The sequence below is a fragment of the Sorex fumeus genome, unplaced genomic scaffold, assembly GCF_029834395.1.
Source record: "Sorex fumeus unplaced genomic scaffold, SorFum_2.1 ptg000047l, whole genome shotgun sequence".
NCBI lineage: Eukaryota > Metazoa > Chordata > Mammalia > Eulipotyphla > Soricidae > Sorex > Sorex fumeus.
In genome coordinates this window covers 27777247-27801875 of record NW_026606104.1, presented here as the reverse complement: position 1 = coordinate 27801875, position 24629 = coordinate 27777247, and the positions used below count along the sequence as shown (strand labels likewise).

Genomic DNA, 24629 nt, shown 5'->3' with positions numbered 1-24629 from the left:
CTGTAAGTCCACAACTATACGTCATGATGTTTCACTAATAAAAATTTTAAAATAAATAAATAAATAAATAAAAATACTTGCTGACGTGTTCACACGGTTTAAACAACCTAAAATTGAGCAATGATTAGGTAAATCACACAAAATGCAATCACTAAAATATGTTAACAGAGTTGAAATAACTTGGGAAAATACTGTTATTTAATTTATGAAAAATTATTATGTTATTACATATTGGACATGAGCTCAGAAACATAAAGAATGCTAGAAATGCTCAAAATATTTAAATGATTATTAATTGTGAATATTAATATTTCATTTGTTCTAATGCTCTTAGTGTTTTAAAATTTTACAAAGAATAAAGATAATTTTGAATTTAGAGAAATTAGTATCTAATGATCAATAAAGCAAATTACAGATGAAGTTATGTTACATATAATTTCATTAGAGCAACTGAAGTAGATCTATAAACATCATTTGAATTGGAGCAGACTTTAGTGGAGGAGAGGTAATGAATATGAGTTACATCACAAAGTCTTTAAAATATAGACAGATGCTTATATCATCACAATGTGGAAGACAGGAAGCAGCAATGGCCTAGAACTTCACCCTCCCACTGGTGTTACATAATTTTTTAAGAAATTAAAAAAAAAACTTTATATGTCATTTAAAATATATATATTTCCAATGTGGACCAAAATAAGAAAGCATAAAATTTGGAAAAAGAGACTGCATAAATTATTAGTTTCATTTTAAAATTTTTATAAATTAAAAATTAGTTACACAATAAAAACACATACATTGCAATAATATTTTACACGGTAAAACACATACATTGCAATAATATTTCACTTCTGTAGCTTTTAGAAGTATTAAAAGAGCTTAAGTATACATATTCCATTTTTCCTTTAGTACAATAAGTTTAACGAAATTAGCTATAAATTTGGTTTCCAAGGGAATATAGAAATCACAGGTGATAAGAGAGAAAAAATATTCAGCAATCAGGTATCTACAGTGAAGTTCCAAGAATCATAACACAGTGATAGGGGATTTCAGATGAGCAATATTCAGGTATCCAAGGAGACAACACTGGGGAATCCAATCATTGATACTAGCTAAAATGATGGATTTGAAGTATTCAACAACTGAACTAATAGCAACTTTTTATAAACACTTTAAAAAACAAAATCCTAACATTTTATAACTTATGATAGAATTTACACTTTTAAAATTATTATCTCCTTTGCCCAACATTTTGCATTTCTGAAAATTTGCACTTTCAGAAATACAAATTTCAGGGGCACTCTTTAGCCTGGGACTTATCACACTTTGTAGTTTGGACTAATCTTCCTTTGCCTCTTTACATCCTTAAACATCATATACATGATTATTTCAAATACATATAGTACACTAAGTAATATCTGTATGCTCTTTTGCATGTCCCGACTTTCATTTTTCTTTGTAAATTCTTTCTGCTAACTATTCAGTGAATGAACAAGTGAATGAATGAACAATTAGAAAGCGATAGTATCAAGGGATCCACAATATTTGCTTAAGCACTGAAAAATGTAACGGCACACAGGCTTCCATGAATGTCTGCTGTTGTTGCACAGATTGATTTTTGATGACTTTTTGTTGTCTGTCCATATGTTTCTTAAAATAAAGATGTGAATTTCAAAACTGACATGACCATTTGGTTTGCAGCGGCTGCCGCGGCAGACATGGCTTACCACCACATCAGACCTCCCATTGGTTATTCCATTCCCAAGCCCATATCATCGTTGCTGATGCGAGGGTGGAACGCATGTCCTGAAGTGAGTAATTTTTATTTCCTCTCAGAAAATGTGTTATGGTCAAAATCTGTCACAAATAGTGTAACTCCAAAGTCTACTTTCAATGTGTATTTTAAGCCTGTCAAGGCTGGAAGACTGATTTGCCTTCTGCTCTTTAGGCTCTAATTGCCTCAAGAAGTCTGAGAATCTCATATTTCTTTGCTGCTGCTCTCTGATTTTGAAATGTTTCTCACAACTGATTAGTGAAAGAGAGACTAGGGTATGACAGATGACTCAGTCTCATCTCAGTAGCAATTTTATTAACTACGCTTGAGCCACACTTAGTCATTTTCTGAAGCAAGAAGTTTGGCACAAGATGGATGTGTGTGGGCTTTTCACCATGGGCAGGCCTCCAGGCAAGCCCTGTGACAAGAGGTCTTGGGACTGACTCAAACTGGTGGCAGGTCCTATTCTTTCAATAACTATCTCGGTGGCTATGTGATAAAGTAGTTCACAGTTTAGAATTTAAATGGAAGATCAATGTTAGAGAGGGAATATGTAAAGTAGTACCCTATAAATAGTGGGGAAAATAGCACTTGTAAGTATGATAATATATCTAAAAGAGTAGCAGAGAACATTCCTATGATTTCAGAATGAAATTCCAGAATATCTGTTAACAAGAAAGGCTCTTTCTTAACCGCATCAGAATAATTGATGTCTGCTATGTTTTCAGAGACTAACAAAATAGGAAATTTCACTTCTTTATTCCTGATAACACAGTTTAGCACAGGGTCTAAAAATACTCCTGTCAGTATGTATTGTTATCTATTGAAATATTTGTGTTTAACAGCCTACACTGATTCTTTTGTTCTGAGTAGACAGGAATTCTTCAACAGGAGAAATACAGGAGATGGAGTCACCACTTGAAAAGGACTAATAGTTCTTATTAACTCAGTCTAAACCATTCTAGTTAGTGCTGTCCTTTTCTTATATGACCATATTTATGATCCTCCAGGGCCTTTATCCCTCTTCAACAAGGAAACAAGTACAGTGAGACATGTATCTCCAGAAATGTCTCACCTCATGAGAAAGAGAGTTCCAAATCATATGTCTGGAAGGAGTAAGAAAGTTTCTCACTCTTTTTATAAAGGCAAAACCAAAGTTGTTAAAAACAAGTCATTATCCAACCCCACAAGTATAAATATATAATATTATGGGGCATGGATTGAATGTGTCAGAATAAAGAGCCTTTTCTCCTGATCATCTAGCTAGCGGATTATGCATTTATTTATGTAGAATCTTTTCTCACTACCAGCATATGAGCTCCAGAAAATCGAGACTTTCTTTGTTTGGTCATCTTATTTTGTTTGCTGTAATAACTCTAGTGCTTAGAACCTTCTTAATAGATATGTTAGAGAAATTATTGATCAAGTAAATGAACTACTATTATCGTTCATTTAAAAGACCTACAATTCCCACACTTGAATTTTGATGTCCTAAATTTATCTTTGAAAATTACAAGACTTAAAATAGTTTGTGAAAAGCTTCTCCTTCCATATTAATATGTACCCTAAGCATATTTTTCTAGGAGTAAGGGTGGCAAGCACCTAATACAGAATTTTCCCTATATGGGGCACTAGCTATTCCAAACTAAAACATAAAATGCCAACATAGGGAATTCCTTCTGCTTATTTTATCTGATTCTTTAGGATTATACATATGGGATATATAAAAAAATGAATGTCAAGATATGAGCAAGTTGTTCATGGTTTCTAAAAGCTTATTTTGTATATCATGGATGAGTCAAGCAATGCTTAGGAAATTAGAAAAAGCAAATAAAACAGGGTCAAAAGAGGATAATTATGAAAATAGTAAATACGGGGCCAGAGACCTAGTATGAAAGGTAAGAGACTCGCCTTGCATGCTGCTGCTGAGACCCTGAATCAAACCCCCTATCCCACATATAGACCCCTGAACCTTGCTATGAGTAACTCCTGAGCACAAAGTAAGAATAGCACTATAATATATGGCCCTAAAACCAATAAAGAAATTAATTAATGATAAGTAAACAGTAATCACCACCCACCCCTCAATAAAAGCCACACATACACAAGCACACACACAAACCCTGAGAAGTCAAGATTTGAATGTTTTGTGGTAAAGTTTAATTGCTAAGCGGTAAGTCCTCTTAGCACAGGGCTTAGGGGATGGAGATCCAGGGAGCAAATACAAGGGAAGAAAAGTTTCTGCCTGATCGCAAAATCTAGGCTCCTCAGACTGGTGAGCCCTGACTTAACTATAGTATGCATTTCCACATTTTAAAGTTGAGGTTTTTCTGTATGTGGCATGCCTGAGTATTATTATGCCCAGAAAGGTGGGCACCATGCCCCAGACTGAATCTTAAGGAAATGGCAACAATGTTTTTATTCTTTCATTCTATAATAATGTGTTGAATTTTTAACCCATGAACAGAGACTGGGGATTCATTGTGCTCTCAAAATATAACACCTACTAATTTTATGAATAATCACTTTAATGATTTTATAGCTATAAACTAAGATGAAGGAAAACAAGATTAGATGAGAAGGCAAACTCAAGGAAAAGTAGCACTGATGGGCCAAGAGAGTGTTGGTGAGGAAAGGCTTCCTGGAGGAAGTAATCCAGGAAGTAAATTCAGTTTAATTTAAAATAAGAATTAAGTATGGTATGGGGGGGGGGAGGGAATCATTGAAACAAAGAGAAAATGTATAAGTTCGTTGTGAGGAAAGACACAGGGAGAGATTTTGATTATTTGAATACTGTAGCCACTGGGTGGTTAAAACGCTATGCCAAATATCATTGGAAACAAGCGCATCTTTAGCTTTAATATGATAACAGCAGGCTATTCTAGTCTTTACTACTAGCAACTTTACTACTCATTTTTTCTTTCATTTTCTATTATTTCTTTCATATTTTCGTCTCCCACATGAGTCTTAATCAAGATTCAAAAGGTAGAACAAAGACAAAATGAAAGGTGATAGAAAAGTGAAAAGCCTCTTTCTAGGAGATGGAAATTACTTTCTGGGAAGCAGTGAGATATGTGGGGAGGTCTGGGGGTTAGAATGGACAGCTTTTGGAAAGCCTTGGAAGTCCGAAGAAGGAATTTATACCTGAAATTTCAGGGAATTGTTTTGGTCCCTAGATCTGTGAGACATAGGATAAAAAATAAATGGTTATTTTGTTTCCTTATTCGCAAAAACCATCAAGTTTGATATAGTGGGATTTATTCCCTTAGAGTGAGTAGCTGTGTTCACTATATACCTATAGTACTAAGTGAGGCACTGTAGCACTGTAGTACTGTCCTCGCATTGTTCATCGGCATGCACTAATCTAATGAGCCTGAAACAAAGCTTTGTTTCTTATTTTGTGTTGAATGCATATTACATACTTCAGATTACCTGGGAGTATCTGTTAAAACAAAGGTTCTGAGGACCTATTCTATATCTACTGAGTCAAAAGCATAGCTGGAGCCTGAGACTTTACATTTGAATAAAGAGCACAGGTGAATTTCGAGGGAAGCAAAGGACACAGACATCAGCCAGCCACCCTGGCTGTTCATGCGGTAATCCACTTGATTACCACACAAAGACTGCTTTGGTTACCATGGGGACTCAGGAGCCAACTTCAATGGAAGAAATAGCATGAAGTGAATGTCTGGTTGTTGGAAATGGAGGAGAGGAAAGTGTCCTGGAGAACTGTCAAATCACCACAAACTAAGAAGCATCAACTAGTAACCAGATTACTTGTTAGACCCTAGATATTCGGCATGTTGTTAGCAGTGAAAGGAGAACAAAGCTAAGGACTCAGCAACGAGGTTAAAATGCTTAAAACAAATAGGAAAATGAAAAAGAAGGTAGGGGGAAAAAAGAAACCGTTTACTATCCCTGGAAACCTAGGCTACATAAAACTGAGGGAGCTGTCAATTAGAATAGAATTTATTATGCAAGAAATTGGCATAGATGCTCTTCTCACCATAAAGGTGCTTAACAAAATGAGGTGGGATCAGGAGAGTCAGAGAGATGACATAGGAGAGAAGCAGAAAGAGTAGGTAGAGGAATTGGGGATAAAAGCTAGAAGATTTAGAAATCAGGGAGAAAAGAAATAAAGAGACGTAAGCGTTAAAGGGAAGTTACAAAGTTAAGTGATTTGTTAGCAATTCTGAATAGGAAAGTAGAAGATAGTATACATTAACAATATTTTACACTTATAAAAATAGTGTTTTTAAGCTTTTTGATATTTTCATGTGTAAATATAATTTTGGGGATCCAGTCACAAATAGAGTTAATAGAAGACGAGGCAATCAATTGCTTTTGCAACCTTTTTTTCCCTTTAGGAATTACTATACATACAATACATACCATGATGGTATGCTTTCAACATTTTAGTGGGACATTAATGATAAAATTATTTGAATTTACTTCTTTTTCAAATAATTATAACTTTAGTGGAATGTATATTTTGCTATGGCTTTTAAATTGAATATTAATCAGCACATTTAATCCTTGTGTGCAGGATTTACCCACAGCAAACAATAATGGCATACTAAACACAAGAGATCAAACCTTAAAAGCTTATATACTAATGGTTATTTAGTTTTCAAAATCTACAGTTAATAAGAATTGGCAATAAAGCTTGTTAAAAATTTCTTTTGTTCAGTATCCATTGTGTTTTTCTTGAAGGCTCATTTGCTCTTTTAAAATGATTGAAGCTGAGATCTCCACCTAGTGGATTTATGAAATGTTGCAGATTTTAAGAAACAGTTTACTATCCCTAAAAACTTTTTTCTCTGAAATAACAGGTTTTAAAATTTTTCTACTGTTTCTAGGATAATTGTTAAAAGAATAGTCACAAATGGTTGAAATATATCAATATGTATATCAACTAGAGTACAGTTAATAAAGCTCAAATTCTATTTTTATGCCATAATTAAGAAAACAGATCAGGCAATAATATGAATATATTATCATTTGAATAGAAAGCAGTATGCTAATGCACTAAAAGATATATGTATAATAATTTTCATAAAATAAATATCAAAAGTGTAAATGTGCTTAAGCCCTTTCTTCTTAATCTTTCATTTGCTAAAGCCTTCATTTTATTTTAATGTTTTTTATTTTAATTTGTTTTCTTTCCTGGTCTAAGTAAAAGTTTTCTCTTTCATTTTATCATTTAATAAATCAAACTCAATTTTATCAAACATATTTTATCACTCCATCTTTTGTTTTTGTACAGCATTCAACTATGTATCTAAAAAATTAATAACAGTTCTTGAGAATTGTTTTCTTACAGAAGAAAATGTATCCCTAATGCATGCAAAGGCTGGGGGAATTTCTGTATTATTTTACAGAAAGCTAAGGTAAAAAGTGATTATTATTTGAGTTATTTTGTTCTGACTCTAAAAGTGATGTATTAGCATATTCAGCAGTTGGTAAATGCAACATAGGTTTTGGAACAGAGTTTTCAGCTTCATTTTTTCTAGGAATTTGAGACACTTCATTTTCTTTCTCAAAACCACTGTTTTTTAAGTCTGGTAAGAGGGAAAGTACTTCTTGTGTCTCCATTGTAGATGCACCTTCTTCATGTTCTCCGTTATCTGTATCTGGTTGAATATTTTGATTATCTCTTAAATCATGTGTTTTCTTGTTAATTTGAAGATCACTTTCACTTTCACTACAAAGTACTCTATTTTCAGTTCCATGGGATCTTGTAACACTCAACTCCTTAGCTGTAATGGTGGTCTCACCAGAACTTGATTCAGATGATTCATGTTTTTCACTTTTTCCCTTTCCCCAAGTCCGCTGCTTTTCTTTTGTGGTGCCTTTTAAGGTCATCTGTACTGTCTGAATTGACGTGCTAGAATTTGCCATGCTTTTATCAGGTGTTTTTCCCTCTTCTTTCGCTATTATTTTTATCTCTAGTGCTTCAGTGCCGTCATCTCTTGGCAATGCGTCTGTCCTGTCAATTCCCTCTTCACTCTTATTGGTTAGTTGCCAAATGGCTTGAGTAGGGAGAGAAGTACTGATATCCTTGGGAAGCTCTGTTCTATTTTGGTATGGAATAGAATTTATCTTTGCAAGTGTTAGGCTGTCCTTGGACTGTGTCCGGGGAATGAGAATGAAATCTCCTGTTTCTGTTTTCAGACTTTTGTTCCCCATATCATGCTCCTCATCCATAAGACAAGTTTCTGCAATTTTATGTAATATCTGGGGTCTTGTCATTAACAGTTTTCCTCTTTCTCCAAGTATTTCATAACTTGAGTCTTGTTCTACTTGTTGAAAAGTTTGATTCTTATCTGGAGTATGTTCTTTGTCGGTGCCAGTCTTGTGAACACCTAGAAGTTGTGTTTGATTCCCTAAGGACCAAGAAACCTGGTCAGTGGTCATTGATTTGTCTTGTTCTAAGTGCTTAGTCGACTCTGTTGATGCTTGGTCTGTCACCTCCCTGGAATGGTGGCATGGAAGAACACTTGGGATGCTTTTCCTAATAGCTGGCAAGTAACTTGGTACTTCCAATGAGAGGTGAGTGGAGTCTTCCATTTGCTCAGTTGAGAGCTGAGTGTGTGAGTTCTGATACTCAGCTAGCATGAGTATGGGCTGAGGTAATGTTGATGAGTTTCCAGCTGGAATGTGCCCATCATGGCAGCCTTTATCTTCTACTGAACTCTGGCTGACTAAAGACAAGTTAGTGCTGAGCAGAAGGGCCTTTTTGGTGTTTTCTTTGTAGTATGGGGTCTGCTTTGGAGCATGTTTGCAAGGCAACGGCTTTGAAGTGAACCTAACATAGCTGTTACTCTCTGGCTGTTGGTGAAAATCTACAGAGGTCATAAGGTTTATTTTGGCTTCTTTGTCAGAAGCTTTGGATAATTTATTAGGAAATAAGACATGTTTGCGTTTCTTTGGGAGCACTGGCAAGATCTTTTCTGGATGAACCCTGACTTTTCTAAAAGGATGCACATTTAATTTTATCCGTAAATTTTGTCCTTTAAACTTTCCTTTGAGGTCAGATTGATTGGTTCTCTTTCTTTTCAGAATCTGTGGATCAGTGAACCACTTTTCTCCTTGGTTTTTCACCTGAGGATTGTTGTGTTTTTTGAGATCCTGAGATTGTTGCGTTTTTATTGTGTGGCTACTTTGATTTGTCTGTTTCCAATGGGTTGATGATTTGGGTGAAATCACAAATCGATTTTTCTCAGCTAAACCAAAGTTGTGGAAATGAAACTTCTTTGGGGTGTATGTTTCCTTGATTTTTATTGGTAAATTTGATAACTTCATGTTGTCCTCATTCATAAGGAATTTTTCTATTGCACTGTTAATTTGGAATTGTTCTTTTTCAGGCTTTGAATGGTCTCTATGATTTGGCTTCTTTTTCTTCATATAATCTAGAAACTGATCACAGGGCACATATTTACAGATAAGAGAATTGCTTGGCTGAAAATACCTAGGCCTGTTCTGTTTCAATAGTCCACAAGGATCGTGATATTTTGATCTATGTTTTTCTAAGATCTTTTGTGCGTAGTGTTCCTCAGGCTCACAAGGCTTAGATGAGGAGCTTGTAATAAAATGTCTTTGCCTGTGAGGTTGTAAGCCATTGTCTCCCTTTTCTATGGGAGGCTGCCATGATTCATTTGTTAAATGCTTTTCAAGATTTTTTCTTGCCAAGCCTGAAGCGGGTGTTGCATATCTTCTACTAAATGTGTCATTGCTGGTATCTGCTGAACAATAAATGCAGGAATTTAGCAATGAGCAGAGTTTTATTACCCTAAACAAACAGGTGTGTAGAAACAATGTCAAAGGCACAAAAATGAATCCTAATGATTACAAATCTTGAAATATTTTCTAATTTTTAGCCAAATGAACAAAGGAGATTTGGCACGTCTGTGTGCTTGTATATTATTTTTAAGGGAGTGAGTGTGAGGGACATACTCGATAGTGCTCAGGACTACTGCTGACCCAGTCCTCAAGTACCACTCAGTACAGGGGGCTATGAAGTGGTGGAGACGAAACTCATTGCTCCATTGTGCAAAGCAAATATTCCAACCCTTTTGACTATTTTCTTAACTTGCAATGACATTCTTTGTGGCTATGTTTTAATATGTTGTAGTAATGATTTAAAAGTGGTGGAATTAGGAGGGTGAGGAAGACGGGTGATAGTATAACATGCTTCTCTTGCATGCAATCAACCCAGATTTGATGTCTGGTACCTTTTATGGTTTCCCAAACTTCACCAGAATGATCCCTGAGCACAAAGTCAGGAGTGAGCCTAAGCACAGCAAGGTGTGGCCCAAACAAAACAAAACAAAATGCCGTGAAATTAGAAACAAAATATTAATATTGTACATATTTAGATTGTATGTTAATTTGGTTAGAATAATATATAAATAAGATCCAAATGGTCATTGGAAATTTCTTTTCTGACTTCACTTACCCTTGGAACTAAATATCAGTGAGAAAAATGATGAAGTATTGGATAGTATTTAGGTTATAACAAAAAAAAAACCTCAGCAGCAGAAAAGAGGTACTACTGTCTCTATCATAGTAGAGATTATGTATTTTATCTATCATCACTTAATATAATAGACATGAAATATTTGTTAAATGAGTAAGAATTTTTAAATATTGCTTAGCATCTTTGTTGCATCAGTTGATGCTTAGGTTTTTGTTTCTTTTTAAATTGGGATTTGTTTGGGGTCACACCTTGCTCTGCTCAGAGCTTCCTTCTGGCTCTGTGTTCAAAGATCACTCAGACGACCATATGTGGTTCTGGGAATCAAGCCTGGTTCAATCATGTACAAGGCAAGCACCTTAACCCCTGTATTGTTTCATCAGCCCTCTACCTAATATTAAACATGGTGCATTTAGTATAATGCTAGTGATGTGTTCTTAAAGATATCAATGGCAAATTAATAACAAGAGTAATAATTAAGAATATACTTAGATCCAGGTATTGTGCTAAATGTTATAAATTATCATTTAATGCAAAATACCTAATCCATTGGATAAAATATATAAGCTCATCAATTTAATAAGTGGCAAACTAAGAAAAGTTTATAGTTTTTCCCTAGTCGTGTGAGCTAAATGATATGTGCAGAGCTAGTCTCAGATTGTTCTCAATCCTAACCTTTGAACCACAATGCATAGTAAGTTTAAGATTATTTAAAATGAAAATTCCTCTTGTTCACAAAATAGCTCACAAAAACGTCTGTCAACTTCTTTTTCATATGTTCAAAAGAAATTATGTGGTTTTTTTTCTATTGAGAAAAGAAATGGTGATTAAGAACCAGACTAGTACCTAATTCTAATCTAAGTCCTGTCATCAGCTTGACCTTAGAGAAGTTTCTAAATGTTAGGATATTCTTCTAGATGGGGACTTCCTATGAGTCTAAAATTATTCGAGAGCAAGATTTTGTAGCTTTTATCTTCGGGCTGGAGCAATAGCACAGCGGGTAGGGCATTTGCCTTGCACGCAGCCAACATGGCCGACCCGAGTTCGATTCCTCCGCCCCTCTCGGAGAGCCCGGCAAGCTACCGAGAGTATTCGATATGCCAGACACAGTAACAACAAAGTCTCCAATGGAGACGTTACTGGGCCCGCTTGAGCAAATCGATGATCAACGGGAGGGCCTTTACCTTTACCTTACCTTTATCAGATCTTCAGAGTCACAGAACTCAATGATAAATATGAAGAACTAGCAAACTAGATCCTATCTAAAATCTCCTCCACATACCTTTGAAGTACTATAATTTTGTGTTGCCACCTAAAATGGCAAGGAGTTATAGTGTGTCTTATGGTCTGTTGTTCTGGAAAAGTTTTAACTTTAGTTGCTTTCTCTTCAAATACCTTTGGTCTCTAGCTTTGTTACATGTTGAAACAGCATGATTTAAGATATTTCTTAAAAGTAACTGTGGGCTGGAGCCATAGCACAGCGGTAGGGCATTTGCCTTGCATGCAGCCAACATGGTCAACCTGAGTTTGATTCCTCCGCCCCTCTCGAAGAGCCCAGCAAGCTACTGAGAGTATCTCACGGCAAAGCCTGGCAAGCTCCCTGTGATGTATTCCAGATGCCAAACACAGTAACAAGCCTCACAATATTACTGGGCCTGATATGCCAAACACAGTAACACATCAAACCAATGAACAATGGGAGGACAGTGCTTAAAAGTAGCTGTACTAGTTTGACAAATGTGTTGTGTGAAATAAGGAACTGGGTTTTAAATGATTAACAAACACTATTTCTTGAATAGAGAGGCTTCCCAAAGAAAATACGGGCATTAGAAAAAGCTAAAATGAAACATCTGCTTAATACAATTCTATTGGCAGATGTCATACTTCTTTATAAAAAAAACAAAAATTTGATCTTTCTTCCTTGTCCACCCTTTTTGAAACAAAGTCCACAAAGTGGTAAGAACTGGAATGTGAGAAATGCAAGAGGAAAAATACATATAGTCTCTATGTCACATATAAAATAATACATATTTATTCGTATTCAATTGTTCCAAATATATATCCTTAAGGCCACATCTCCATGGTAAAATTTTCTTGGTGCAGCACCTCTGTCATTCATATTCTGAGAGAGACCTCTGCTTGTTGTAAGCCAATTCAAATAAATGACAGGAACCTCTTTACAGAGTAGCTGTCAAAGTTTTCACTGCTGAACATGAACACTCACCTTACTATTCAGGGAGAAAAAAGAAGACCTTTAATTCACTACCTCCACCTAAATATTGACATTGCCCATGTACAGTGGGTAGATGTCATGGCCAGATTCGCTTGGCTCTCCCAACATGGGACAATGAATTAAGTCTTGACTTTCCCTGGACTAGGAAGTTATCATCCCTGACAGCTCAGCAAGCAAAGTATGTGTCTTGACATCATCCCTGAAATGAATCACTAGCATTAGAAGGCCTATTCTTCTAACATGTCATGATCTGGGAAGGTTGCTTACTGCAGAATTGGCATTAGAGCACAAAGAATGTTGGAATAGAAGCCGATACTCAGCCTCCCATAAATCTTTACAGCAACAGCACTGTTGCTGTTTAAAATGTTTCTTTTTCAAAAAGCAAACCAAAATAACATTGCTAGTTGTTGGGCCACAAAATTCACTTCCCAAGAGTTGTAAAATATACTCTGAGGGTAGGTTGTCTCCATCTCCATCTTCACCTCAGTCTAAACAGTCAGACTACAGACAGATAGGAAGCAGGAAGACTCTCTCTTTCTCTCTCTCTCTCTCTCTCTCTCTCTCTCTCTCTCTCACACACACACACACACACACACACATACAATATCCAGAAGTAGAATATAGACAGAAATCGAAAACATGATTTTATGGCATTCATTCTCTTGTAGAGGAAATTAAAGGAGCTACTTTTCTCAGAGGGAAGGAACGTAGATTTTCTAAAACAAGAATAACTCACCTACTGTTGTTATGTACTGCGGAAGAGTTTTAGGCTGGTCTTTCCCAGGTTCAAGATTCCTTAGGCTTTCAAATCTCTCTGGACAGTATCTTGTAAGTAAACCTGCTTCATTAAAAGCTGCCATAGTCTCAGGAGGCTCTGAACATGCAGACTTCAACAATCTGCCACCAGCATAGAAGAAAGTGCTGTCTGCCCCATGGCTCTTGCCTTTCAGGTTTCTAAATGATCTGTCAAGGACTGTGGATTCAGAGGCCAGTGCTACTTGATGGCTATTTTCCTGTGAAAGTGGCATTTCCTTTCTGGACCCCACAATGGACATGACCTTTATCTCGTTTTCCTGAGTTAAGTGGCAGTTACAGTATCCCTGAGCGTGGTAATTTCTTGCCTCATGAGCACACAGGGATTCATCGGAGGTTCTGCAACAAAGATTTTCTGATATGTGTTCATTTGCTTTGCCTTGTTGAAGTTTCCAGTTAAATATAACTAAGCCTAGGCAAGTAAGACCAACAGCTCCTATGAAAAAGATAGAGATCATTAAAAGAAAACATCAGAGGAACAAACATAAATCATTAAATATGAAATTCACAAATATTAGGTTTGTTAAATATTCAAAGGGAATCAGAATGAATGATAAATGCATGACCATGCAGAAAAATAACAGTCCAGACATGGTTCTATTGTTCAATTTGTATCTTTCACTGTAGCTATTAAAATTTTTAAGAGACCATAACATCTTCAGTATCTGTGGTAGGAAAATATTTGTGGATGGCAATTCACGTATAAAAAATAAGACATGTATTAAAATTATTTTTTGACTTGGGAAATGAGTTTAATTTTGTATTTCCCATGTCCTAATTCTACAGTCATTATAGACAACATGCACTATAGTCCCTGAAATTCTAAAATACCATAGCATCCTCTTTAAAAAAAATTGATTCTGTATGTTTTTACCATATTTTAAACATACCTAAAAGACCATAGCCTTTCCAAATATATCATGGTTCCCTATTTCATAAAAGTCAAGTTTCTTGGTCTTCAAGACTCTGAATCCGGCCATAATCTACCTTCCTAACTTCTTGAAAAATTCAAAATATCTCTCTTATTCATACATCATGTTTCAAATTCTTCATTGATCTTAAAAGGTCTTGTGTATGCTGTTCTGTTAGAGCTTTTATTTATTTAAATTTTATTCTTTAAGATCTTAATACTAGCCTCTATTTATTTAAATTTTATTCTTTAAGATTTAATAAATTTCTCAGATTTATCCTTCTATTTGCTTTCTTTTCCATTTTTCCAAAGATCTCTCTCTTCTGTGAATGTCTAATCACAAACTTCCTAGTACTTTTACTTTATATTCTTGAAAATATTGCTTATTCTTTGAATAAAAATTATAAAAGGCAGTGTTTTTAAAATTCAAGTGCAGATTATAAATATTTTTCTTATCTCAGCAAATTACATACATTCAAAGATATCAGTAAACAAAATTCAATAACATATTAGATCGTACACCATGATTTAGTGAAATTTATTGTAAGAATGCAGGGATAGTTCAACAAATAAAAATCTATTCTGGTGATATATCAAATCAATAAAATTAATTTGAATAAGTTTGAATAATGTAATCATCTCAATAGATGCAGAGGAAGCATTTAGTCAAATTCAGCATCAATAAATAAAATTGATGTAGAATATGCACACCTGAATATAATAAATGCTTTTACATATATAAGCAATAAGCATATATATAGAAATAATAATTCCAAATATTTTTTATCACATACTCAAAAAGAATAAAATGCCCAGGAATAAATTCAACAAAAGAAGTGAATAGCTGCATGATAAAAAGCATGGCATTGATTTTTAAAAAATGATAATAAAAAGCAAAGAAATGGGAGAATATGCCCATGGGTCAGAGTAATCTTAAATTTTACATAGACCCACAATATCTGAAATATCCAACATAATTCTAAGAAAAATGAATAAAAAAGTGAAGGACTCATACATCCTCACTTGAAACTATACTATAAAGCTATAACAATAAAGAACTGTGGTACTAAAATAAAAACACTCACAGATCAATGGAATAGAATTAGTAGTCCATTAACAAAACCACACATGTGGAAAACCGACTTGCTTATTCTTTGAATAAAAATTATAAAAGGCAGTGTTTTATAGGCCATAAAACTAAGAGCATAGAATGGAAAAAGAAAATTCTCCATGAATGGTACTGGAAAGATGTATAGTATTTTACAAAAAAATAAAACTAGATCACTCTTACATCATAGGTCAAGTTTTATTTAAAATATGTTGAAGACTTGAATATAAGATCTAAAATCATAAAACACATGATGAAAACATAGGTGACAAGCTCTTTGCTATGACCATTACTGATGATTATGCATTCATCTCTAAGAGGAAAAAAATCTATAAAGAGATAAACAATTGGAATCTCATGAAAACAAAAATCTTTATAGTGAAAGAAGCCATTGTCAATAAAATAAAAACAGCCTTGGGCCAGATCTCTGGTACAGCATGTCAATGGTTTTGCCTTGCACATAGCTAATGGGCACAAAGTCAGGATAATCCCTGAGCACAGATGAGTGTGCCCTCCCACCCTCAAATAAGCAGTCTACTTAGTTGGAAATATAGTTATATGCATATATTTGCAAATATAGATAAAGGGTTAATATTCAATCTATATAAATAACAACAGAAAACCCAAAACCCCAAATATAATTAAAAATAGGCAAACAATATTAAAACATATTTCACAAAGAAGATGTGCAAATGGTCAATAGACACATAAAAAGTTGTTCTGTATCATTTATTGTAGGATAACACTGTTTTGTCCTTCCTGCATAGCCTCAGGTAGTTTAGGTATATTGGGTTTCTCCCATCACAGTGCTCCCATTCCTTTTGTTTATTTGTAACTTCTTTCTTTGTGCTCTGTTGACTTGTAAATATTGTTTTTCTCTCCTCTCTAAGTCCTTTGCATAGTTTATTCAGAGCAAGGTCCTTTTTGTATGGACACAAGAAGACATGCTTTTGTAATGTGACTCTGGGCATCTCTTCTCTCACCTAAGCCTCAGCTGCCTTTACTTCCTAGCGCCCTCAAAAGCATGGTCCCAACCCAAGGAGGGACTGGATGGAACCAGGGCAAGTGGTAAGCTATGTGCTACCCTGGCATCCAGATGGGCCTGGCCAAAGAGCCATAATGCCTAACTATAAATTAAGAGCTTGGGCATGGACAAATGCTGTCATGATCCAAAAAGTAATAACTCGATTTGGACCCTGCTAGGGTTAGGAAAGATTAATCTGGCCTGAGCGCTGTAGTCTGAGTCTGTGACAAGATGTTCCCAGGACAGTTGCCCTACAAACCTCAATGTTATCTCTTACTGTGTCCATACAAAAATAACTAGTATTAAGATATTGATAGAGTTATTTAACTAAGGAAAAGAGAAAAACACCTTAAGGGGTATTTTGCCCTTGGGCAGTCAGGAAGGGCTTTGGAATACCTCTTAAGTGTTGTTCCCTTTGAACCTGGGTGGGCCATCAGGAAGGGTTTTCTTATGTTGATTTTGCTAACTTGACTGGGTGCAGTGTCAGCCCAGAGTGCTGGGGAGTTGGAGAGACCAGAGAGCTGGAGAGGGGAGAGAGAAAGCAGGGCAGCATGATAAACCGTGGAGAGACTAGCAAGGGGGACAGAGAGAGAAGAATGTAGAAGAATACTGGAGCAGCTATGTGCAGAGAGATAGCCAAGCTGCGAGATGGAGCGGAGAGATGAGCGGGAGAGACAGGAGGAAACGGGAATGAGAGTGTGAAACCAGAATGGGAGGCTCTGGGAGACTGGGGCAGGCGCGTGACTAGAATGGAATAAATGGCAACTGATCAATCAACCTGCTTGACCCATGTCTTCTCCACTCTCTTCCCCAGGGCTCAGGCTGCCCTGCCTGGGGGAGCGACCCAGGCCCACCCAGAAACTGGGTGGCCAGGGAAGAGCCATTAGGGCCACTCCCTGACCAACCGAGAGGTTTTTTACAATTTATGATTCATAAAATATAAGCAAAAATCACAATGAGATTTTCCTTTCATACCAGTTATAATGGCATACTCAAAAGTTGAATAAACAATCCTGTTGGTGTTGATATGAAGATACTGAACCACTTTATGGATGGCTATGTTAATTGCTATATCCACTACAAAAAACAGTATGGAGGGTTTTGTTTTCAAATCTTTTTAAATAGAACTATATTATAGCCCAATATTTCTATCTCTGGGGATTTGTGTGAAGAGTATGAAAATATTAAAGAATATTCCTGGGTGGAGCAAGAGTACAGTGGTAGGGTGCTTGCTTTGCATGCAGCTGTCCTGGGTTCAATGTTGACATCTCATAGAGTCCTCTAAGCACCGCCAGGAGTAGTTCCTTGGTGCAAAGCCAGGAGCAACCCCTGAGCAACATCAGGTGTGGCCCCCAAACACTAAATATTTATTTATCTCACTCTGACTAATTTTATTTAGCATAATTTTATCAAGGTCCAATAGTTACAACAGATGGTACAATGTCATCTTTTTTAATGTCTGAGTAATATTCTATCATGCTTTTCTGCACCAAATTTCTTTATCCAGTCAGGTTGTTGTCATATTTTGGCTATGGTGAACAGTGTTGTAATAAACACAGGGATAAATAAAGTACTCTTCCCTTCCAATTAACTCTCTTTTAGATACCTCAATTTTTATTCTCAGTTTAAAAGATTTTTTTCCTCAGACACTTCCTATGCCCTTGCTTTCTTTCCTTTCGTACACCTAATATTTGAAAAATAAATCATTTTTAAAATAGATGCCAGTTAGATTTAAACATATTTATTGGTATATCCTACAGTTTGGGTTTTCCAAACAAAATTTTGGTTTCAAAATGTGAAAACTTATGTAAATAATACAGCTTTAAAAGCACTATACATCTCTTACAGAAAAGTCAGGATTCAAATCTCTATTCTGATTCCACTCTTGGAAAAGTTTTCTAACTTTTTAAGCCTTTTCCCCTCCTCTATCAAATGGTGATAATTGGGACCTCTCAGGCAGGAGACTCTAAAACCCAGCTCCCGGAAGAGTCTCCTGCCCCGGCGCCTGGCTGTTCTCAGTGGGGCCCCTTGGGGGGGAGCGGGTAGAGTTTTCCTCCCCGCCCCGACCAGGGCTCCTGCAGCCGAAGACCTCCAGAACCAACCACCACCATGCTGAGACCACTCTCCGCACACATGAAGGTACCGGCAGAGGAACAAAGGCACGCAGGTCCCGGGGCTGAGATCTCCAAGCCTACTTGGATTAGGGCTGAGCATGCTCCACCCAGATCCTCCAAATTCCAAATTCCAGTGGGGGGGCGAAGGGGGGGCGGGGGCGGGTGTTCCACACCCACCAACTGGCCCCCTGGCGCCGTGTAATCCCATCAATGGCCAAGACTCAGAGACTATAAAACCCAGCTCCTGAAAGTGACATCTTATCATCTCATTCCTACTTTGGACAAACTGGCAGGCTACCGAATGTAACCTGCCCACATGGCAGAGTCTGGCAAACTCTCCGTGGCGTACCCAATATGCCAAACACCAGTAACAATGAAGGGTCTCATTCTCCTAACTCTGAAAGAGCCTTGAATATGGCACTTTTTTAAAAAATCTCAGGGCTAGGACGAAGGAGACGTTACTGGGGCCTGCTCAAGGCAATCGACGAATAACAGGATGGTTGTGATTGATTGATTGATAGTAATCCTCAATAAATGATCATGGTGGTTTATGATTATTACTTCTACTGTTTAGGTTTAGTTGCCCCAATAGATCCTAGAAACCTCAGTTGATAGCAAAAGTCCCCCATAACCCCCAATCATTAATATCCCATTATACAGGGCCTGAGAAATAGTACAATGGGTTGGCGCTTGCTATGCATGCAGCTGAGACCTGGGTCTGATTCCCAGCACCCCATATGGTCCCCCAAAGCCAGCAGGAGTAATCTCTGAGTGCGGACCAGGAGTAAGCCTGAGAACCATGGGTGTGACCTCAAAATAAACAAACAAAAATACTGTATGACTAATGCAGATATTAAGCCAAATAACCAAGGAAAGAAGTAAATTTTTGTTAATAATACAGTATCATCGGCAATTGAAATAAGAGTAAGCATAATTTGATTATAGGAAAAAAGTGTGTACCTATCTCTAATTGTATCTAAATGGCTAGAAACCACTCTTTCTCCTACTGGTGATGCTAGAGCTATATCTGTATCACATTACCAATCAGGTATGGTCACTTTCCATTAGTGCAGAGAACAGAAGTAGCAAATGAAGCTTGTAGGTAGGCTGAACATGCTATTAAGAAGATAGTTAGATTTTCATTGCCATGGGCATTTTGCTATTTTTAAAAAGTGTTCTAACAATCTTTCTGAGTTAAAAAAAAATACAGGAAAAGTAATAAGTTCTCACTGAAGTACTTAAAACCTGTTACAGCTTTATGTAAATTTTTTCTTCTTATTTACCAATTTCCAGAACAAGAAGCATCAAGATGTCAGAGTCTGGTACCAAATAACCACTTATTAACATAAATTTATTGAAATTGATTTTTGTATTCCTTTGACTTGTTGAAGAAGAAAGTGGAATCAGAGGCTAAAATATCTTTTAAATGTTTATTTTTGGGGAGATGTAGAGATTGAACTTAGGTCTCATGCATACGAGGTACTTTTTCTTTTACCATTAAAATGTGTTCCTAGTCCCTCAGAGGTAAAGTTACAATTCTAAATCTTTGTCCAAATATCTACAGGTGTAAAAGTAAAGGTAATTTTCACTTGAGAAGAAATTTTAACGGATTAAATTGATTTCATAACTTAGTTTTTTAAAATTGTATCTAAACTTGGTGAAGGATACAATTAAAAATGTCATTTCTCACACTATAACCTAATATGTACACAATCAGATTTATGATTCAGCAGAATTTAGCAGTTAAAACGTATCAGATTTTGACAAAAACTTTTGAATGGTCTATCTCTACACAAATGTAGTATTGTTAATTAGGCACATCTTTTGTGAAAACATATTTAAAAGATATCCTAGTATAATCACCCTATTGTAGTATTTCCAAAATGATGTTCTACAAAACAACAATTCAATGAAATCAACTATGTTGGGGGGGGAGCAGGGGGGCGATTCATGGTTAAGTATGTTTGAGAAATGCTCTGTTATATCTTCCTTTTAAAGTTTCATAATGTATATTAGAAAATGAAAGTCTATAAAAAATGCTGAAACAAAGATGTCATTTGCACTATTTCAAGCACTGCCCCAAATACTTGAACCTTCAAATGTTTTGCTTATATGTATATCTATTTATGTTTGGGGAGGAAGGGCCCTTCCTTGCAGTTGTCAGGGAGCCAGGGGTCACTCCTGGTTATCCCCAACCCCCTAGGTTAGCAATATAATGCTAGAGCATGAGGATGTGGTGCTGCTTAGGCTCTGCTGTTTCTGGGACCACTAGGGCCACCCAGTAGTGCTCAGGGGTCTCTAGGAATATACCCAGCAATGCCCAGGAGGCCTCTGGTGCTGAGGATGGAACCCTGGTTTCCTGGCTCCTGTCAGTTTTTAATAGGAATATCTGTTATTTCCTAGAAGTACTTTTCTAAGAAACACCTAGGAACACATCTGCTGCTTTCTTGCTTTTATCTTACATGATAAATTATCTCTTAGTGAAATTACTGTCATGATTGCACAATTCTTTAAACAATAATCTTTCTGAGAGGAACTGAATTTACTTCTAACTGAGTCTGACTATCATTGGTGTTTTTTTTTTTTGTCTAAACCTGTTGCCTATCTCCTATCATATGTCCCACTAAAAGTATAAACCATTAAGACATAAAATGCTGATGTTCCATTAATAAACTGTAAACCTACTAAGGAATATTTATTTAGAAGACATATTTGAAATGCATAAATTCGGTCCTAGATGCCATTTGGGACCTCAGGTTTTACAGCTCTGGAAAACCATCATATTCCTCCCCCTTCCCATCACCACACACACACACACACACACACACACACACACACACACACACCACCACGGTTACCTACACATTGGAAGTTTAGCCCGGAAACAGATTTTGAGATATGCCCTGCCCATTTGGTCCTTAATAATGATCACTTTATAGCACTCATTCAGTGACATATTAATAAAGCCACATAGGTGTTTTTTTTTAAAGTTTTAAGCTACCATAGAAAAATTTAAAAGGTTGAATATCATCATTTTTTTTGCTATTTTGAGGAAATAATGATCCTGTAATGCAAAAGTTGGGCAAATATAAATCATAATCCTAAATCCCAAGCATAAGGAAACCAAGCTACAGAGAAGTTGGTTAATCTACCTAGAGTCACAGAGTAATATTTTGGAGTTAAACCAGAATAATCCAAGTATAGAGCTCATGCATTTAATCAATTTGCTGTAAAAACAAACACTATAAAGTAAGATTTTGTGTAGATCATAATAGTATCTCCTTTTATGCTTGATAAAGTCCAGTGTTCCTCATTTTCTACCACAGAGATGTGATTGCCATGAGAAAAGAAAAGAAGCTGTCTCATTACCCTTTCAATCCATATTTCCTAGAATTTTAACAAATGCACCAGTATTCTTTGGTTTGGGATTATTGACAAATTATAGATCCTACTTATGAGTTACAGTCAAGAAATGTAAATTGAATGTTCTTACTTAGGATCAGACTGCCAGTTCAATCAATGGTAGGTTTGAAATTCTGAACCCAAACACTTTTTCTCTGTGTTAGCTTCTCTGCAAAAGGAAATTCTTACAATCTATCACAAATCAACTAATCTCTTCAGAAACTCTCATCATCTCTAGCCATGAACCTTGGAAACATTCCCAACAGTCTGCGAAAGGCATCACTTAGTATTCTTTGTGGTTGTGGACAAGAGAAGGGAGAAATGAACACACATATCCCAGGCATACCTGCAAGGCCAAGAACAGTCAGCAGGGCCACATCATGCCCTGGAAGGAGGGCTCTTCCGTCCTTTAGAACCAGAGTGAGGTTGGGAGCCTTGGAATCACAGCTGGTATCTGACAGCCTCAGCACATTTTTTGCTGCGGCCATTGCTGTTGTGATGAGAAGCTGACAATTTAGATCCTTGGCATTTATGGATGTGTGAACAGAAGACTTCATGTAATTTCTTAAAAATGGAGCAAGGGAGTGGATTTCACAACTGCAACTCCACTCATTCTTATCTAAACTCAAGAGGATTAATTGCTTCCTTGAATTAAAAATATATGGCACATGTGGACGAACATATTTCTGGAAGGGTCCATTTCCTTTGGTTGAGGCAGGGACTGGAGGTCATCTTTCCCAATGCAGGAAATCAGAGAAATCCAGATGCTAAGTTCCAGTATCTGCAGGTTGTAATGTTTGCTGAAGGAGTGAACAGTGAGCAAAGAGCTGTATATTTGATTGTGCTCCAGCAATAACATCTGCAACTTTGAAAAGCCTGGCAGGGCATCTTCCAGAACAACTTCCATGCCATTTCTGGTCAATGAGAACAGGGCAAGATTAAACAAGGAGACATTGGTGCTCTCTTTAAAGGACACATATCCATCAGCTATGATTAAAACCTTCGTGGTCACAGGGGCCGCTATAGGGAAGAAAGACACAGACAAAAAGCAAGACTCGAGTGAGTGAGAAGGAAAGACAGTGGAGAGCAGACCTAATCGATACCCTCAGAGACATCAGTACCACTTGGGTGATAACTGTAAACAAACTGAAAATGATTCATTTCTCAATTCAAGGGAAAGGTGGCTCTTTACCAGAATGATGGATTTTTACATTTTTGGTTGCTATGAAATGTTTATTTGAGAAATATAAACCCATCTGTTTCTCAGTTGTCAAAGACAATTCATTGTTTGGGATTATGATCGCCAATGGATTCTTTGTTTATGATGGAAGGTGGCTTTTCCTTTCTTTGACCAGCACTGATCTGCTCCAGTCCTGATGGGCCAGGGATAGATTTCGCCCCAGAGCTGAGTCTGAGTTCGGGTTTCTCAACCAGCTTTTCACTAGCAGTGTGTATTTCTGTTGTGAAGTCAGTCATCTTTTTCCTCTCAAACACTAATGTGTGAGGAAAGGTGAGGAGTATTGTTTTCTGATACGTTGGGGTTTTATTTTTGCTTTTTTCAGCTCCAGGCTAAAAGTTGGCAACTTAGTATGGATCTATATTCTCTCCCGACAACCCAAGGATTTGTCAGTGGGGATCTCATTATAGTCTGGGCCATCCTGGCCTCCTGTCTAATATCTGTGCCCTCCAATGAAGTCCATCATGTGATGACAGGTGGTACTCAGGGCTTCCAACTGTTAAATCCCTCTACCATAATCACCTCAGAGCTATCACTGCTTCTGTCATTAGGAATCAAAGCATTTTAACTCAATAAAGATGTATTATAATCAAGAGTTATTGTAACACATCTTTATCATGCTAAAATTGTTTTGACTGCAAATGACAGTGTCATAAGGATGGAAGAGCCCATTGTCCCTGGGAGGTCTACAGGTGATATTGGAACAATCAACTGTGGGAAAAGCAAATGACAGTTCTCTTATGAAATTCAGACTTTATTATTGAAACAAAGAGACATAAAAAAGTTAAAATGTAAAAGACAAAGAGATTTCAGAATGCCTTCTTTTGGAAGAATTGTTCCAATCTTTACAACGCAAACATCATGATGTTTAAGTATTTATTACTGGTTATTTGAATTCTATTAATTCTGGCCAGTTTCTCATTTTGTTCCTCTCATTATTATGTTTGATATGGGTTGAGGGAGTTTTGTTTTTGTAGATCCCTAGTCCTCAAGGAATTTGTCGACTCTGAGGGAACAGATGATTTTTTTTTCTGTCAATTATGTTTTATCTAGAAGTAGACAGAAGATCTACTCACAAGTCATCCATTTACTTTCTTTTTTTTTATGAAATCCAGCTTCAGAAATGTGGCATTCTGTAACAGAGAAGGAAGAAATAGAGACAAAAAATGTAGATGAGCAATTTTTTTTCATACAGATATCCGCTATCGCTAACCAGAAAAAAATATGTGGGAAGTAAATTCACTTGAGACAGAGGAAGTTTACTGTTTATGTGTAGATACCAACACACCTTGGAACTATTTCTCTTCTGTCAAAGAGGAGAATAACATCTACCTCCTAATTCTGAGCCTCTTAAAGATTTTAGAAATGAAGGAAATCATCTTCTATTCTATCTTAACTTGGATTTATTTCTAAAATCTCTCCATTGGCAGAGCTTATATCTTGTTTGTGTCTTCTTGGATATCAGGATGTAAATCACATTCTCCTCAAATTTGTTAATAAGGTGTCTTATTAAATTGTTGACTTAAGCAAGCAATATG

At 36.4% G+C, this 24629-nt stretch overlaps 2 protein-coding genes across 4 annotated transcripts in view; one reads left to right on the top strand and one right to left on the bottom strand.

The window, feature by feature from the left end:
* Nucleotides 1-24629, top strand: part of TNNI3K (TNNI3 interacting kinase) — a 345420-nt gene that overhangs the window by 240581 nt on the left and 80210 nt on the right. For all 3 annotated transcript variants that reach the window (XM_056123421.1, XM_056123420.1, XM_056123422.1), the window contains one exon: nucleotides 1702-1811. In XM_056123421.1, coding sequence (XP_055979396.1) covers nucleotides 1702-1811 — 110 coding nt within the window. The remainder of the gene's footprint in view (nucleotides 1-1701; nucleotides 1812-24629) is intronic.
* LRRC53 (leucine rich repeat containing 53) lies at nucleotides 7160-23015 on the bottom strand. Its single transcript, XM_056122780.1, is given in 5 exon segments — nucleotides 7160-9519; nucleotides 13220-13732; nucleotides 22201-22519; nucleotides 22522-22874; nucleotides 22958-23015. Coding segments are annotated over 5 exon segments (3603 nt in total).